Source organism: Cariama cristata, unplaced genomic scaffold, assembly GCF_000690535.1.
Source record: "Cariama cristata isolate BGI_N322 unplaced genomic scaffold, ASM69053v1 scaffold16381, whole genome shotgun sequence".
Taxonomy (NCBI): Eukaryota; Metazoa; Chordata; class Aves; order Cariamiformes; family Cariamidae; genus Cariama; species Cariama cristata.
Genome location: NW_009600009.1, coordinates 1 through 14,464, shown reverse-complemented (window position 1 = coordinate 14,464; position 14,464 = coordinate 1). Strand labels below are relative to the sequence as shown.

General features: G+C 40.9%; 2 protein-coding genes across 3 annotated transcripts; both read right to left on the bottom strand.

The window, feature by feature from the left end:
• Positions 1-1,574: 1,574 nt before the first annotated feature.
• TMEM81 (transmembrane protein 81) lies at positions 1,575-2,363 on the bottom strand. The gene has a single exon (XM_009709892.1). It carries the CDS (start codon positions 2,361-2,363, stop codon positions 1,575-1,577), a length of 789 nt encoding a protein of 262 aa, XP_009708194.1.
• Positions 2,364-5,083: 2,720 nt separating this feature from the next.
• RBBP5 (retinoblastoma binding protein 5) lies at positions 5,084-14,459 on the bottom strand. Of its 2 annotated transcripts, none has more exons than XM_009709888.1 (12): positions 14,317-14,458; positions 13,772-13,912; positions 13,116-13,278; positions 12,553-12,662; positions 12,255-12,374; positions 11,819-11,972; positions 11,643-11,714; positions 10,932-11,049; positions 10,057-10,126; positions 9,709-9,938; positions 9,197-9,391; positions 5,084-5,809 (listed from the first exon to the last, which is right to left on the bottom strand). In XM_009709888.1, exons 3-12 carry the CDS (start codon positions 13,254-13,256, stop codon positions 5,781-5,783), a joined length of 1,239 nt encoding a protein of 412 aa, XP_009708190.1. In that variant the 5' UTR covers positions 13,257-13,278; positions 13,772-13,912; positions 14,317-14,458; the 3' UTR covers positions 5,084-5,780. The 2 variants fall into 2 exon arrangements, with proteins under 2 accessions (XP_009708190.1, XP_009708189.1); XM_009709887.1 differs by having other exon boundaries at positions 5,781-5,806; positions 14,317-14,459.
• Between the last annotated feature and the right edge of the window lie 5 nt (positions 14,460-14,464).

Here is a 14,464-nt window from a genome sequence, read left to right as displayed (position 1 = left end):
GGAGCTTCTGACCCACGGGACCAGATCGCCAGACAGAAGGAGGACACACAGTCCCTTGCTGTCTGTCACAACTGCGTGGTAACCCTCCTGTCCCTTCCCAGAGGGTCACCCCAGGCATCAGGAAGGGACAGTGCATCTTCCCAAGTCACTGCAGAATGGTTCATTCCCAAACTTCCCAACATTCCCAAACTTCTGCTGGTTAATGTGCCCATTAAAGTCTCCCTGCAGAAACAGGGAACTCAGTAGAACTACAAACTGGGAATTCAAGCCTGATGACAGGCTTGCTTCTCCACTCAAAAGCAGCTAGACAACCCCCGGGTCCACAGATCACTGTCCTGGTATACTCATTACCTACTTCACTGTACGTGAAGATTTGACTCGCTACATTTCAGTCTGTTTTTTTTTTGTATAGGATTCTCTGCAAATAAGGTATTTACCTCCATATCCAACAAAAAAAAGCATTTTTTTTGTTGTTCTGGTAAAAAGACGAAATAATAGTGTTTCAATCTTTAATGTTAGAGTCGTATCATTATTTTCCCCAGAACTGGTTGTGCTGTGCATTCCTGTACTTTAGTTCACAGAAGAAAAAAAAGGAAACAGACTTAGTAAATATAGTTGTTTACTGTAAAATAAGAGACAGAAAGTAGAAAGAGAAGGCACTTAATAGGTCCCTCTGTGGATTCTGCTACCAAGGGGGAAACAATACTCCTTATGGAGTTGCTGCATGTTTTATACTTATTAACCACCAGGAAAAATGAAAGTTCCACAAGCCCACTGAACTCTTCCCTTCCTCCCCTTTTAACGATTTTAGGAATGAGCTCAGCTCTGAGTCATGATTAAAACTACCCAGTTATGTTCCTAAGCAGCAGTGCTCAAATTGAGGATTTGCTTGTGCTACCTAATGCTCCCTGCTTCGTTATTCTACACTACAAAGGAAACAAGGCAAGCTCCAAGCTATTGCTCGAAGATACTTCACAGTTTTCCAGGCTCCAGTGGAAGAAGATGAATCTCTCTAGAGGAAACAGGCAGTGGTGGTCCACCCCTCACCCCCACACTGCCTCACAGCTACTGAGACCAAACCGCTTGGATCTGATGGAAATGACACCAGCCAGGAAATCTGGTTTGTAAGCCCACCTCGAAAGAAGAAATTTAAGGAAACAAGACAGGAATAAGGATCGCAAGTGATTAGCTAAATTAAAAAAAAAAAAAAACAAAACGAAACACCTAGAGGTAAAATAAAGGCCCATTAGAGGAGCAGAGTAAGGTAGTTAGCAGTAAGCAGCTCTCTGTGACTCAGCATCCTCTAACTCCTGTCTGGACCATTCCAGACCTTCCTTTCACACAATGGGGAGGCAAACTGCCTTGCCCCATCTGGAGCTACTGTCTGCACTACTCTGTTAAGACTCAAGCTCTGGTTCTACAGTCCTGTACTAACTTACCAGGCTCTGAAGCTTAAGAAAATATTTGGTAATAAACTGTGTCAGCCAGAAAAAAAATTATGAATGTTGCCACAAAATACTGCGTCAATATTAAAAACGAGACAGAGACAAAAAATTGCATTAAAGCTCAGTTCATTACTCTGCAGCTCTCCTCCTCAAAATCTTCTGCAAGAAGTAGAGAGCCACGCTCACTAAGACAGCCCCTGCCACTCCACTTCCAACTCCTACCAAGCATTCATAAAACAATTCTCCTTGCCAAAAGTGCTGCTGTTCTTGCACTTCTTCATGGGTGCTGTTCTCTGTGTTTCCTTCCCCCTTGTTTGCTGCTAACTTCTGTTCCCAAGTCAAGGATTTTTGAAAGTTCAGATCCATCAAGTCATTTTGGATCACTCTGACCCCAAAGTAGACCCTCTTGACGACTCTGAATGTCTTCAACATCTGCACATCACATCGGTAAGTCCCTGCATCAGACTCCCTGGTAGGGGAAAATCTGATAACAGAATCGGGGTTTTTGAAAGGTTTGAACAGTACGTCATTTGTGGTGATAAGGCCTTGGGCCAGCCTCCATGTATAGCTATAGGCTCGGCTACCAAAGCCGACTGCATCCGAGGCCATGCAGCTCAACTGGAAGGGTTTGCCTACAGGGACGGTGAAGTGGAGCAAGCCACAAACCCAGCTGGTGAGGCAGTCGGACCTGTGCAAGGTACAATTCCTCCTCTCTCCGGCGGGAGTGATCTCGCACATCTCCTCCAGTTTGAAGCCTAACCCGCAGGTGACGCTGCAGGATGTGGTGTTGACCGCAACTTTCACTACAGCTGACTTCAGCTCGGCTGGGATGGTAACTTGTCCAAAGGAAACCACCACTGGTAGATAGAAAGCACAACGTAATGCCCCAAGGATGTGGCTGTTCCCCAAGGTCTTCATATCGGCGTTATCAATCAGATATCCTACTTTCTAAAGCCGTGCAAATTCTGTAGTCCAAAAATCTCACAAAATTATTCTTTGCAAATCTTCAAAATTGGTATTTCCGAAATCCCACCAGCATCATCTTCAAGACCTAATCCTTCCCTTCGGAAAAATCCTCCAACAAGACAGGCTTGAAGTACAACATGGCTAAAAAGATGCAACACATCACTGTATCAGAATGTGAATCATGAATTCCAGTTCTTGTAACAGGGCAGCAGAATGCCTTAATCCACTATATTCCAGCAATTTGGATATATTTGACAATTTAAAAAAGATTAAGTCCTCCCTCCTCTGTAAGATTTTACATACTATTTTAGATGAATTTCCACTGTAAAGAAGTAGTGTTCCAGTTTAATTTTCCCACCAAACTATAAAACAACGTAAGCAATCATTACTGAGACCTTTAAAATAATGCTGTGGAGCATAAGGAAATCCTAATTCCTTACGCAGCACCTGTACAGTTCTGTCTTACATATGCATATTGCAAAATCTAAAGTACTCCCCAAATTACCAACATCACAAAAACAACACTTCAACCTCTAGTCTGATGGCACTGAAATCAAAGGCAATTCGAACAGTATTTTATCACCGACGATACAGATCTCTACGCAGGGCTCAGTGAAGTCACATCTGTGCAAGCCTGCTGCTTCCCAGGAGACCAGTGCTGATGTCACAGGCCGGTTGCCTGGATCAGAATGCGGCCCCAAACCTTCCGAGGGAGAACAAAGAACTGCCCTAAGTCTGAAGTCAAAGCAAGTCCTCTGAGATGAGGACTCAGCATAAAAGCATCGTACTAGGCTGTTGACATCCACAATCAGACTCAGGAGGGATTCAACAGCACTGGCCTCACAGCACCACTCAGAGGAGCTGCCAGCCTGAGCCCCGTGCTCCGTGTCACATACAGCCACTGACTCCAAAGAGAGATCTGAGCCAAGATCTCCACATTCCACTGATGCATGTGTAAAACAGAAACCACTCGTATGCTACCATTGCAGCAAAATGCTTGAAGAGGAGATATCCTAGTGTAATTCACTTAGTGCTCAAGCGTTCCAAAAGAATAATGCACTACTAAAAAAGTTCTTCATGAAAAAAATCAGTTACTTATTTTTGATGGAGTAATTGAACTATGGTCAAGGCAGTTCAACAATCAGTGTCGCCTTACCAGCAACTGAATTAGGGACTGCAGAAAGGATTTGGATTGCCATGTTCTTCAACAGCTCTGCTAATCAATATCTGTATTTCTCTTCCTAATGCTCCTTAATTTATTAAAATGAAGACTTCTGAAGATCTAGTATATGCATTTTCCACATTCAGCTTCCCTGGAGGTCCGCTCTACACCCAGCACGCTTTGTGTTCAGCTCCCCTTTTGCATGTCTGTCTCAGGGTGCCCGGGCTGCCTGCAGGTATACAGGGCTTTTAGCAGACTACAGATTCACTCCTCTCTCTTGAAAAGAGATCATCAACCAAATGCCACACTAAAAAACCCAAACAACACACCAGCTGTGGTGAAGGCACAATATGTTTGTGTTTGCACCGGAGCTGTATTGTAGGATTCCTGAACATTGTCACAACATAAACACGGTTGTATGGAAAAGCCAAGACTTGCCCATTGACTTTAGGAAATAAAACATACCTCTTTATTTACAAACACAAAAGCTAACATCACTGCTATATACTACCATCAAGCCCGTATCTGACAAATATTGTACAAAACTACAGATACCAAAAAATAAAATAAGAGATGGAAGAAAATAAACCAAAGATATACACTGTACAGAGAAGTTTTAACACAAACGAAGGCTGGAGTCTGTAGCAAATCATACGCTTTAAAACAACCTAGAGAACCATTGCCTGTGCATCTTTTAAAGCTTGTGGGGTCAGCCACACCACATACGGGTGGATTTGACATAACAGTTTTCCAGGAAAGATGCGAGTCATCCTACAAGCAGGAAGGGCAAAGAAAACTAATACTGCACGCATGGGAATGAATTTCATTAAATGAAGCAGGCCACTGATTTAAAATGTCTCCTCTCTTCTCATGCTTATATCTCATGCAACTACTGTATACTTCCGACTGCAAATTAATAAATCTCTTTATGACTCCTCGGTTTTTAATGTCTGCAGGAAACTCTGAAAATTTAAATACGTAGTGATAATCTCAATAATTACATCTAGGGAAAAACTGAAAGTAATTGCATAGGGACTATAAAAGTCTATAAAACAAGGGGTATTAGGAATGAAAACCTTTTAACAGGCGGTTGGTCTTGTGCAGAGAGGTGTCAGGCTGTAGGTACTGGATAGAGAAATTATCTCTTCCCATTCCCACAAGGAAAATATTACAACCGTCTTTAAGGAATAAAAGGTTAAAGTGTGGCTGGGAATGAGCTGTTAGCATTCATCTTTCTTTCATTCTTGATCCAGAAGTAGGAAAAAAAAACCTGAAAAACTACTGTTTCAGTTCGAAGAAATATCGGTTCTGTTTTTTCTCTAACTGCCAGTAGCTACCAGCTAAGGAGGAAACCAGTTGTTTCCGGTAGGGCACCTCACAGGAAACAGACAGAATAAAAACACTTCCAAGGACAGAAAGAAATTGCCAACACAGCTTTTCATGTCACAGGCTAGAAGAAAGCACATAAACTGAGGTTTTTTATCTAGAGCTACTTTCACTTGCTCCTTCTCCCATAAGCAGAGTCATCCTTCATGTCTAAAATAGTCACAATATGAAGATTCATTCTTTGCAGACTTCAGAGGGTGTCTTGATTCTTCACATTAGATCTCCATCCACTTGAGACGAAATCAAACCTGGCACATAATCAGCAGCAGTGTCTCACTAAGCATGTCAGCATAGAAGCCATCACACTGAGCTAACAGAAAAGCTGACAAGGTAACGCAGCTGGCATAGAAGGACTTACAACTCACCAAAATGAAAATTAACAGCAAAGAAAGGGAAGTTTGCAGGATACACAGTCATATGGCATCAGGAATAAAAATACACACTTTGGGTATTCTTCAATCCAGGAACAACAACAAAAAAAATTTAAAAGACAATGGCTGATAAGCTCTGGAGTGGCAGAGTGTTGGGGACCAGCTCACTTTAGAAACAGTTATGTATGTCAACACCAAGGCAGTCCAGTTAGTCTCTTTGCAAATCGCATGACCTGAGAGTCAGCATCTTACACTGTTCGATGAAAAGGCAGTTAAGGAGGAATGAAGGCCGTTTCCTCTTCCATATTCATTTCTTACAAAAGTCACTCCCTGAATCCATGAACAATCAGTCTGCTGTATTAGTCAGTCCACTCTGACTGAGCATTTCATCTATTTTCCACATTATGGTGCCAATATAGGAAAGAATACAGGAGATAAAGAAGAGTGTCTTCATAACAATTCTGAGATTGCACCACCTGCTAAAGAGATCAAAGACAGGTGAAAAATAAGTAACCAGACTCAAACAGGTGTTACCAGAAACCAGAGACCACCAAATATGGTAGCATTTCCAGAAGGGGGGAAAAAAAAAAAAAAAAAAAGAGAACAAGATTTTCTAGATAAAGCCATTCTTTTCAGAATGAGATATAAACAGCAAGATACTATCTATGACAAATTAAGATCTCCAGTATTTCTGCATTTGTATTTGAGACCACGTGCACGGGCATGGACAAGGTGGCTAAGAAACTCTGAGCTTTTACTCCACAAAGTTGCAAGCAAACTTACCTGGCGTAAAATTTTTTGATTCACCAATCTCAATATCTCAGAGCAAAAGCACAAGTGAAAACAACAAGCTCCACCTACGTTTGGGTTAAACCAGATTGCCATAAGATTTTATTCTAAAACTATAAAATGGATCAAGCTTCTCAGTTTGTTTATACTGAAACCTGATTTTGACATAGCAGCTTTAAGAATAAGACATATACTGCCACACCGCGCAGCACAGTGATACCGACACACTTCCACCAGGCTCCAAATCCCAGCCATGCAGCTTGCAGAAAGACACTGTATTATGGCGGATCAACAAACAATTTCCAGAGGAAAAATGCTTGTTGTGTGACTGTTTTAGCAACTGATTAATTACTTCAGAAAGCAACAGCATGAGGAACTAACAGAATTAATGGCTTCATGCATGAGAGACAGAAAAGGCAGTCTGGCTCCAGGATCCCAGGCAGGTGGCCATTTGAATTTAGGTGTGTATTTGTATGTGATGGAACACTGGCAACCCCAAGAAAAAACTAGCTGCCCAAAACAGGAATTGCAAGCGCAAGCCGTAAAGAGAACAAAGGAAGATGGACATGAACTTCATGGACTAAAAGACTGCTGTGAGCTTGGAAAGATCCAAGTGACAGTTTCTTTCAGCCGACAATCTGTTCTTCTCATAACACGACTCATATGGACACTTCCAACACTGACTACCGAGATCTACTGCACGAATCTGTGAGATCCTCTTAAGTCAACAGTACTGCAGAAGGAAGCACAGTAACGGGTCCTAATGAGAGACAGAAATCCATTATAGCAACATTGATTATCTGCCTATATCTCAACCAAGCTAAAGAACACAACCATGGAAAAACAGCTTAAAGGGCTTACAGGCAACAAAGACTAAAAGTAAATTTTAGAAAGCTCTGCCAACTCCAATAGATCAGTAAAGTAATTAGGGAACTTGGGTCTAAACCTATTTGTTTGTATGAAAAGAAAATTTCCATTTTACGGTGTCCAAAACCCAAAACTAACTGTACTGGCATGGGTATGCACATCCCAAACTTAGCAGCAGTAAAATTCCACTGTTGTCTTTTATCCCAAGTCAGATTGTATTATAGCAAATGTATGAGCATTACAAGCAAAACCACACAAAAAATCCTCCCAAATACAGCTTTCCAAGGATGTGTAAAAAAAAACAAAAAAGAAGTCTGTCTAAAATGTTGCTTCATTTGAAACACGTTAGAAGAAATGGGAGTAGCTCTCAGAACAGACCAATGCAATAGTGATCACAAGCTGCAAGAAGAAAGTACACTGAGATCTATCTACAAATGCATATCAAGCAAATTAGTAAAACAAATTGATAAAAAAGTTATATAAACATACCTTGAAAAAGCTGAACAAAAATACTTGCTATTAAAACTACTTCTCTGAAAACAGACTGCTTATACAGCTACTTAAACATGGAAAAGTCTAAATATCCAGCACTGTTTTTTTGAAGCAAACGATGACTAAAATTCGTTTTGGAAGCCACACTGTGAAGTTTCCAGTGCATGATCTTTTCTCATTTATATCCTTTTGCATATGGTCATGTTAATTAGCAGCATGATAAAAGAAAGCAATCAACAGGCCTGCTGCTGAAAGTAAGGGTTATACTCATTTGGTCTTCAAACCAGTCTTGTCCATCCAGCATGGTACAACAGAGCAGTCAGGATGTGTAACATGCTAGCAAAGACACCTGAGGATCCACACAATCCAGATAATTCCGCACTATCACACTTTAAAACATACTGGATGTCCCCTAGTGACTCGAGAAGTCAGAAGAGAATCACCCTATTTGGTAAATCTGACACTAGTAGCTAATCAGCACCTCTGAAGCTACAAACAAGGTCTAAGGATATTCTTGGCTATCTATTTAATTTCCGGATTTTGCAAGGTGCAATAAGAAAGGATTAAACGGAAGCCCAGAAAACATCCACCACGTTTTTCCATGTATAGACTAGTTTCTTTTATCCCATTCCCTTTTTCTGCAAACCGCAATTATCAGTACGAGCAACATAACAGGGGCTGAGCAGGAAGGACAATGAGCACGGTGGGTAGCACAGGACCAGCAGCAAGGGAAGGAAGGGAGGGAAAAATAAAATCACTTCTGTACAGTCTAAAATCCACAGCAGCAGCTGCTGAGTTCAAGGAAACGCAAAATCTGATATATCAATTACTCTGTGTTTTTGAAACTGTTTATATATCAACCCTGAGTTCTTCATTACAACCTAAAAAAATGGGAGTCCACATCACTTAATTCAAACATGTGCTTTCTTTCCTGCGCTTAAATGAAGTTTTCCCAAATAAGCAGCTAAAGTAGCAAATGAGACAGATGGGAAACACCTAGTCTCTCCAAGACGAAGTCTGGGCCGCAACGACAGTGACTGTAACTGTCCTATTTTAGTACACAGCCAACAAAATATGACCAAAAAAAAAAAGAATAGTCCACCAAAACCTACCCTTGTTTACAGCAACTGTACTTTCTGCAATTTAAATAAGGCTGCCATTATAGCTAGGAATAGAAAATTCAGCTCCTGAATTTTATCTCAGTGTTTGTTCATCAAATGTTTATCAAAGCATTATCAATGCTCCATTTCCTAGTTCTGCTTACAGAACTTCTCTGTTCTTCATCACTCTGCCCCGTACTGAGGGCACAAAATGTCAATTTCAGCTTCAGAATCCTTCACTATTTATATTTTTCCCCCCTCAACATCGACCCACCAAAGCCAAACATTATTACTGTTTATGTAAGATTTGACAGAAGTTATCGAAAAGATGAAAGTTAGCAAAAGATTTTTTGCTTTTGAAGTAGTGCTCAATCTCTATTAAAAACCCTACAAGCTCTTTATATGCAACAACACCGGCACGGGTATCAGTTTTATTACAAATACTGAAAGCACTTCCACTTAAAAAAAATATAAAATTTTGCCTGTCCTTGACAGCAGCTAAACATTTAGTGAGTAAGTGCCATTTGGGAAGATAAAATGCTATGACTATATTAAGTCAGGGTCTGTACAAAGCAAGGCCACCAAGCAAGCCAACGACGCTCACGCTGGGTTCCTTACCTGTCAAAGGCTGTCCCAGCTCCGCCTGCACTTTACCCTTCGCTGCTCCTTCCAGAGGTAAAGCACCTCTGTCCCCTTTGTAGAGTTTCGGTTTAAATGGAGAATCTTTGTCTTTACCTTTTGATCCTTTAGGCCTGCCTGCTTGCTTCTTCTTGGATTTACCATCTCCCTTCACACCCAGCAGCGGATGGACTTCTGCGAAGAGACAATGTGTTACGAAAGTGAATTATCCCTTAAGATTGCTTGTATCAGCACACACAGACCTTGGTGTTAGATACAAACAGCATTAAAAATTACAGTTTCAGGATGCCTTACTCATTCCCAGCTTGCAAAATGCCAGCAAATTTGCAGAGTTGGTGACTATTAATAGCTGTTGCAAGAAGCGACTTCAAAGGAAAGAGAAAATTAAGGAGTGATCTTCTGAACTTCTGGTCTTCAGACAAAGCTAAGGGAAAGCTAACAACCATCTCAAATGCAGCACAGGCACTAAAGCAATGGTAGTTTCTACGCACCATCATTAGGTACTCCTTGTAGTTCAATGTTGGTGGTTTTGGGCTTCTTCTTTGGTGCCTGAGGTCCATCAGAGGAGGACTGCCTCTTCTTCTCCGAACCTATTCCCTCATCAGTTAAAGAACTCTGAACCGCATCTGGTGGAGGTCCATAGGGGTTTTCTTCTGGATCCTCAACTTCAGGAGCAATGGGTAAGTAAAGCAGAGCCTTGGAGTCCTCCAGTTCTTCATCACTGCGAAGGAAAAAAAAAAATTTGCTTTCATTTAAAACTAGGGGTTACTATAACATATTATACAGGGAATATGAGTCTTACATTTTGTATTCATACTTTAAACAAAATATTCTTTCACCTGCTACAAAAGGCAGCAATGGGATCCACACTAGTTACATCCACTTCTTCATCTTCTGCAGCATCAGCACCTGAGAACCAGGGAAAAAAGACAAATTTAAGACAAGAAGGAAAAGACCAAATTACTTAGAAAGAATGGGACTGACTGTGCTTAAATGTCTAAGCATACAGAAGTCAGAATTAAAGCAGAAAACAAACCTAAAGTATTTCCTCTTAAATCCATCAGGTTTTTATTTTATTTTTCTATGTTCTAATACAGACCTAGTGTTATAAAACACCAGTAATAAAGCTAGATAAAAGATTTAAAATCTTCTAAATGTTTTGTTGTTTTCACTAAACTAGTTCTAAATCTGATGAAATCGATTATAACGCTTCATTCCCACAAGCCAACTTGTTAGACTTGATTATTAAAAACTGCTAAACAACAATTAATCTAAATATAAGAAGTGCTGCAAAGCCTGGCAATGAGAGCTCTGTGGCATGCTGGGAATAATCCTTATTTCTTTCCATAGTTTAACCGTAGCCTTTCACAGCACACAATTTTTTGGCACCACCAAGTGGTGAGGCTGCGCTGCTGTTGATTCAAATTCAGCACTGCTGCTGTTGAGAGCAAGCCCATACGATGATATACGTCTATCTGCTACTGCTTTCTGCTTAAACATATAGCGGAGAGGGGAGGCATTTCTAAAAAAAATGTTGCATGTCAATTGGCAGGAATCATACTGATTGTGCTAGTTCATACATCTTCGTTTATCCACTCCTGTTTTGTCATTTAACACCCATGCACGCTACCATGACCGCTAGTTTTAATTTTTACTACAGTCACGTAGTCAGACTACAAACCATTTGCTACACAGAAACACAGTTTATGCAGACCTGTCTGTTCTGGTTCACTCTTATCTTCATCTTCAATGTCAAACTCTGACTCTCTCTCTTCATATTCTACATTTTCATCCAGCTCTTTGAAGTCAGGCGCAAAGGCACTCCAGTTTTCCTAAACCACAAATTCAAAACAATTTTTACCATACGCAAAGGAACAGCAGCTGTAGTGAGGACTCATGCAATTACAGTCTCATTCTGCTTTAACATCCCCCAAGCCACAAACAAGATCACCAAGGGGAAAAAAAAAATAAAATACCAAGCCTCATTTAGGTCCACACTCAGATGGCAAATTAGGAACTGCACAAGTTAGTTCCTACTGAAAATACAACACTGTAATATTCCTTAAATATTGCAATGTGCGTCATAAAACAAAGCTCTATGTTCTCATTTAGCCACTTCAGTTTTGGTTCGCTCACTCAAGACTTCCTGTGCTTAAACAACACATTCAGAAAGACACCATTCCCAAATAAAATGTCTCTGTGAGGATACTTAAGACTTAAGGCAAAGCTTAACTAGTTCAGCAACTGAAGCATGAGTACTGTCCTCACATTCAACAAGATGGCAAACATATGTCAAGTTTGGCAGGTGAACCTAAAAAGATTGTTGAATGAGGACTTAATAAAGGATTTCAACATGCAACCACTCAGCCTACGAGGACAGAGACCACTGGGGAATCCTCTTAAGGAAATGATCTGAAATGCTTACCACTTGATTCTGAGCCCATATTGACACAACACCACTTGAAATAGAAGCTATGATCGGTCGGACAGGATGCCACTAGATTTATTTAAAAGAGAAGGAGCTTAATTGGTAAATGGAATTTTGGAAGCTTAAGTTTTCAAAATAGCAAGAAACATAGTAATAGCAGAGAGTTTTCTTACTGCTACATCCAAGAGCAGCTCTCCTCTGGTCCCGTGGAGGATTTTCACGAGGTTTCCAATACTCTTCTCCCAAATGTACAGAGCATGCTGTCGTGCTGAACCTGCCACTATATATTCACCATCACCAGAGAAACAGCACTTCTTCCACGGTGTCCTGCGTGCAAAGACAGCATCACCAGTTAAACAACGTGCAACATAGAGGACAGAGGACTGCAGAGTGGGCTTATTCTTCAGACTCTGATCTTACATACTGCCATCCATAAAGAATATTTAAACTTCAAATCAAATTGTGACAGACAGGTTTCAAATGAAAACATTAGTCCATTACACTGAATAAGATACTGAACTACCCCTGATGCAGGAACTCCCATTAGTGCTGAGCACCCAAACCTCACCTTTTCAAGTGAGGCTGACCAGCCATCCTGCTGGTTCTTACCTGTTCACTAAATCCTGCAGCTTCTGCATCGGTTCAGGCTCCCCATCTCGTCCACAAGTTAGAATTTCACGGCCATCGTACACCCTGATTATCCGGTCAGCTGTGTTTATTAAAAAGCAGCTGTAGGAAGGAGGGTACAGAACATGCATTGCATTAAAAGACCAAGAAAATAAAGAGATTCAGAATACATTCCATGAAAGAACTGTGAGGGTTTTTAAGACCTTGCATGTTCTGTCAATCTACCCTATTGTTTTCAATTCATCTTTAAAGTTACTACATGACAGGTGAAGTAACTCACCTTCCTTTCCGAGCAAATTCAATTGATTTAATAGCTGTGGTGTTGCTGGTTCCAGTTGTCACTCTGAAGGAAGCAACAAGATCCTGAGTTTCTGTTTTCAAGACCAAGATCTGAAGATTAAAGAGACAGAAGGCAATTAGTGTCTTCATTTAACTCATTCCCCTTTTGGTACCTTTCACATCAGCTACTAAACCTGACAACAGAAGCCTCAGCAATCTAGACAGGAATAGTTGTGATTCTGCAACTATAGCTCTACTGCAGTTTCTGCGACATAAACATTGGTTTATTTACACTGGAAAAGGATCCAACAAAATATGGTCAAAGACAACAGCAACATAAAGACCTAACTCAGACAAAATATTACAGCCTAGAGTTCTTCAAAGATAAAGCCTAATGCTCTATCCAGAAGATCATACCAATGCAATACCAATTACTCAAGAGACATTCAGGAAGCCTTATTTATATACTAAAACAAAGAATGCAACCCAGAAACGTTAAGTATCTTGATAAGGACAGAAAGTAATCTAAACTATTGCACCCAGTGCCGTCTGCTAAAGTCTCACCTTCCCCTTGGCATTGCCTGTATAAATGTATTCCCCCCGCCTGTCAAAGGAGGCCACAACATTGAGATCAGAATCATCATCCACAGGTAGGACAACATGTTTGGAGTCTGACAGCGTTAGCATCACCGGTGCTGATTTCATGGGACAAACCAAAACTCTGTTTCTGCAAAGCAGAAAAAGAAGAGCGAGTAGTTTCTTCTCTGGCAAAGAATTTCCACATTTAGAAGCAGAAGAGAACCTCAATCTATATCAAGAAACACAGAATACCCCTGTACTTTTATTTTCTCATTTTGTCTTTGTTATCTTAATCACAAAATGACATTAAGCTGGTGTCTACTTTCATTTCCTTTCTTTCTCTGCAAGCTTCTCCAAGTTTACATAGTAACTAGTAAACTCAACAAGGCATTTCTACACACATTTCCGAAAACCATTCCCTTGTTTACTCTCCTCCCGTCCTGATATTTTCATAATAAAAAGAGCCACAACAAATCCAGCTAGGGTCCTAACCACAAGATGATACACCAACACCATCTACTAGATTTGGAAAAGTCAGTTTGCAAACTGCAGTAAAAACATTTTAATAATCATTAGTTCTACCAAAATGAGAGCAGTTCTGCCAATATGAGAGCATTCAACCCTTTTTTCACAGGACTTACTGGTCTCGAGGGTGGTACTGAACTTTCAAGATAGGCGAAGGAAATCGAAATCTCTGGTCGCAGTCTCCAGAGAGCACATCCCACTGTGACACAATGTTATCAGTCGAAGCACTCACCAGTTTGTGACCGTCTCGACTCCAGCTACAGTAATGAGAAGCAGTTCAACTGAAAGTTACTCCTTAAACGCATGAAAGATAACACTCACAGTCTAAAATTATCAGACTTGGATATAAATCTGTTCACGTGAAAAATAACTTAACATCCAAAAACTTAATAAGCATAACACATTTCCAAACTCTCTTAAAGGAAACTATCCCGAAATGTAACTGAGTGTCCCACAACAGGCTGGCATTTCAGCAATTAACACACCCAGGTGTTAAGAGCTGTCAGGGCATCAGAGCACCTGATGCTCAGCAAACACCAGCACGGACAAATTCTAACAGAAATGAGAACAGCCTTTCACACCTGGTGCATAGGCTACGAGTTCAATTATGACTAAGCATTGAATTTCGGTGTTCTGAGACAAAAAACGAGCCTTTTCTCACCATAACGAGCAGACGGGGTGAATGTGAGCGCTTATGATTTTGGCGATGCCCCTGGTCAGGAAGTCCCAGATGACGATGCGCCCGTCGTTGCAGCCCACGGCGAGCAGCGTGCCCCAGCGGTTGAAGGTGCAGGTCAGGGCCATGCTGA

Bases quoted from the DNA above. Each gene is read 5' to 3' on its own strand.
- RBBP5 (XM_009709887.1), bottom strand. From the start codon at position 14,459: ATGGCCCTGACCTGCACCTTCAACCGCTGGGGCACGCTGCTCGCCGTG. The intron at 13,279-13,771 runs GTAAGTCCTGTG...TCTGCTTTGCAG, and splicing joins CAGTACCACCCTCGAGACCA to AAACAGAGTTTTGGTTTGTC. The intron at 11,973-12,254 runs GTAAGAACCAGC...CTTTGCACGCAG, and splicing joins CTGCAGGATTTAGTGAACAG to GACACCGTGGAAGAAGTGCT.
- TMEM81 (XM_009709892.1), bottom strand. From the start codon at position 2,363: ATGAAGACCTTGGGGAACAGCCACATCCTTGGGGCATTACGTTGTGCT.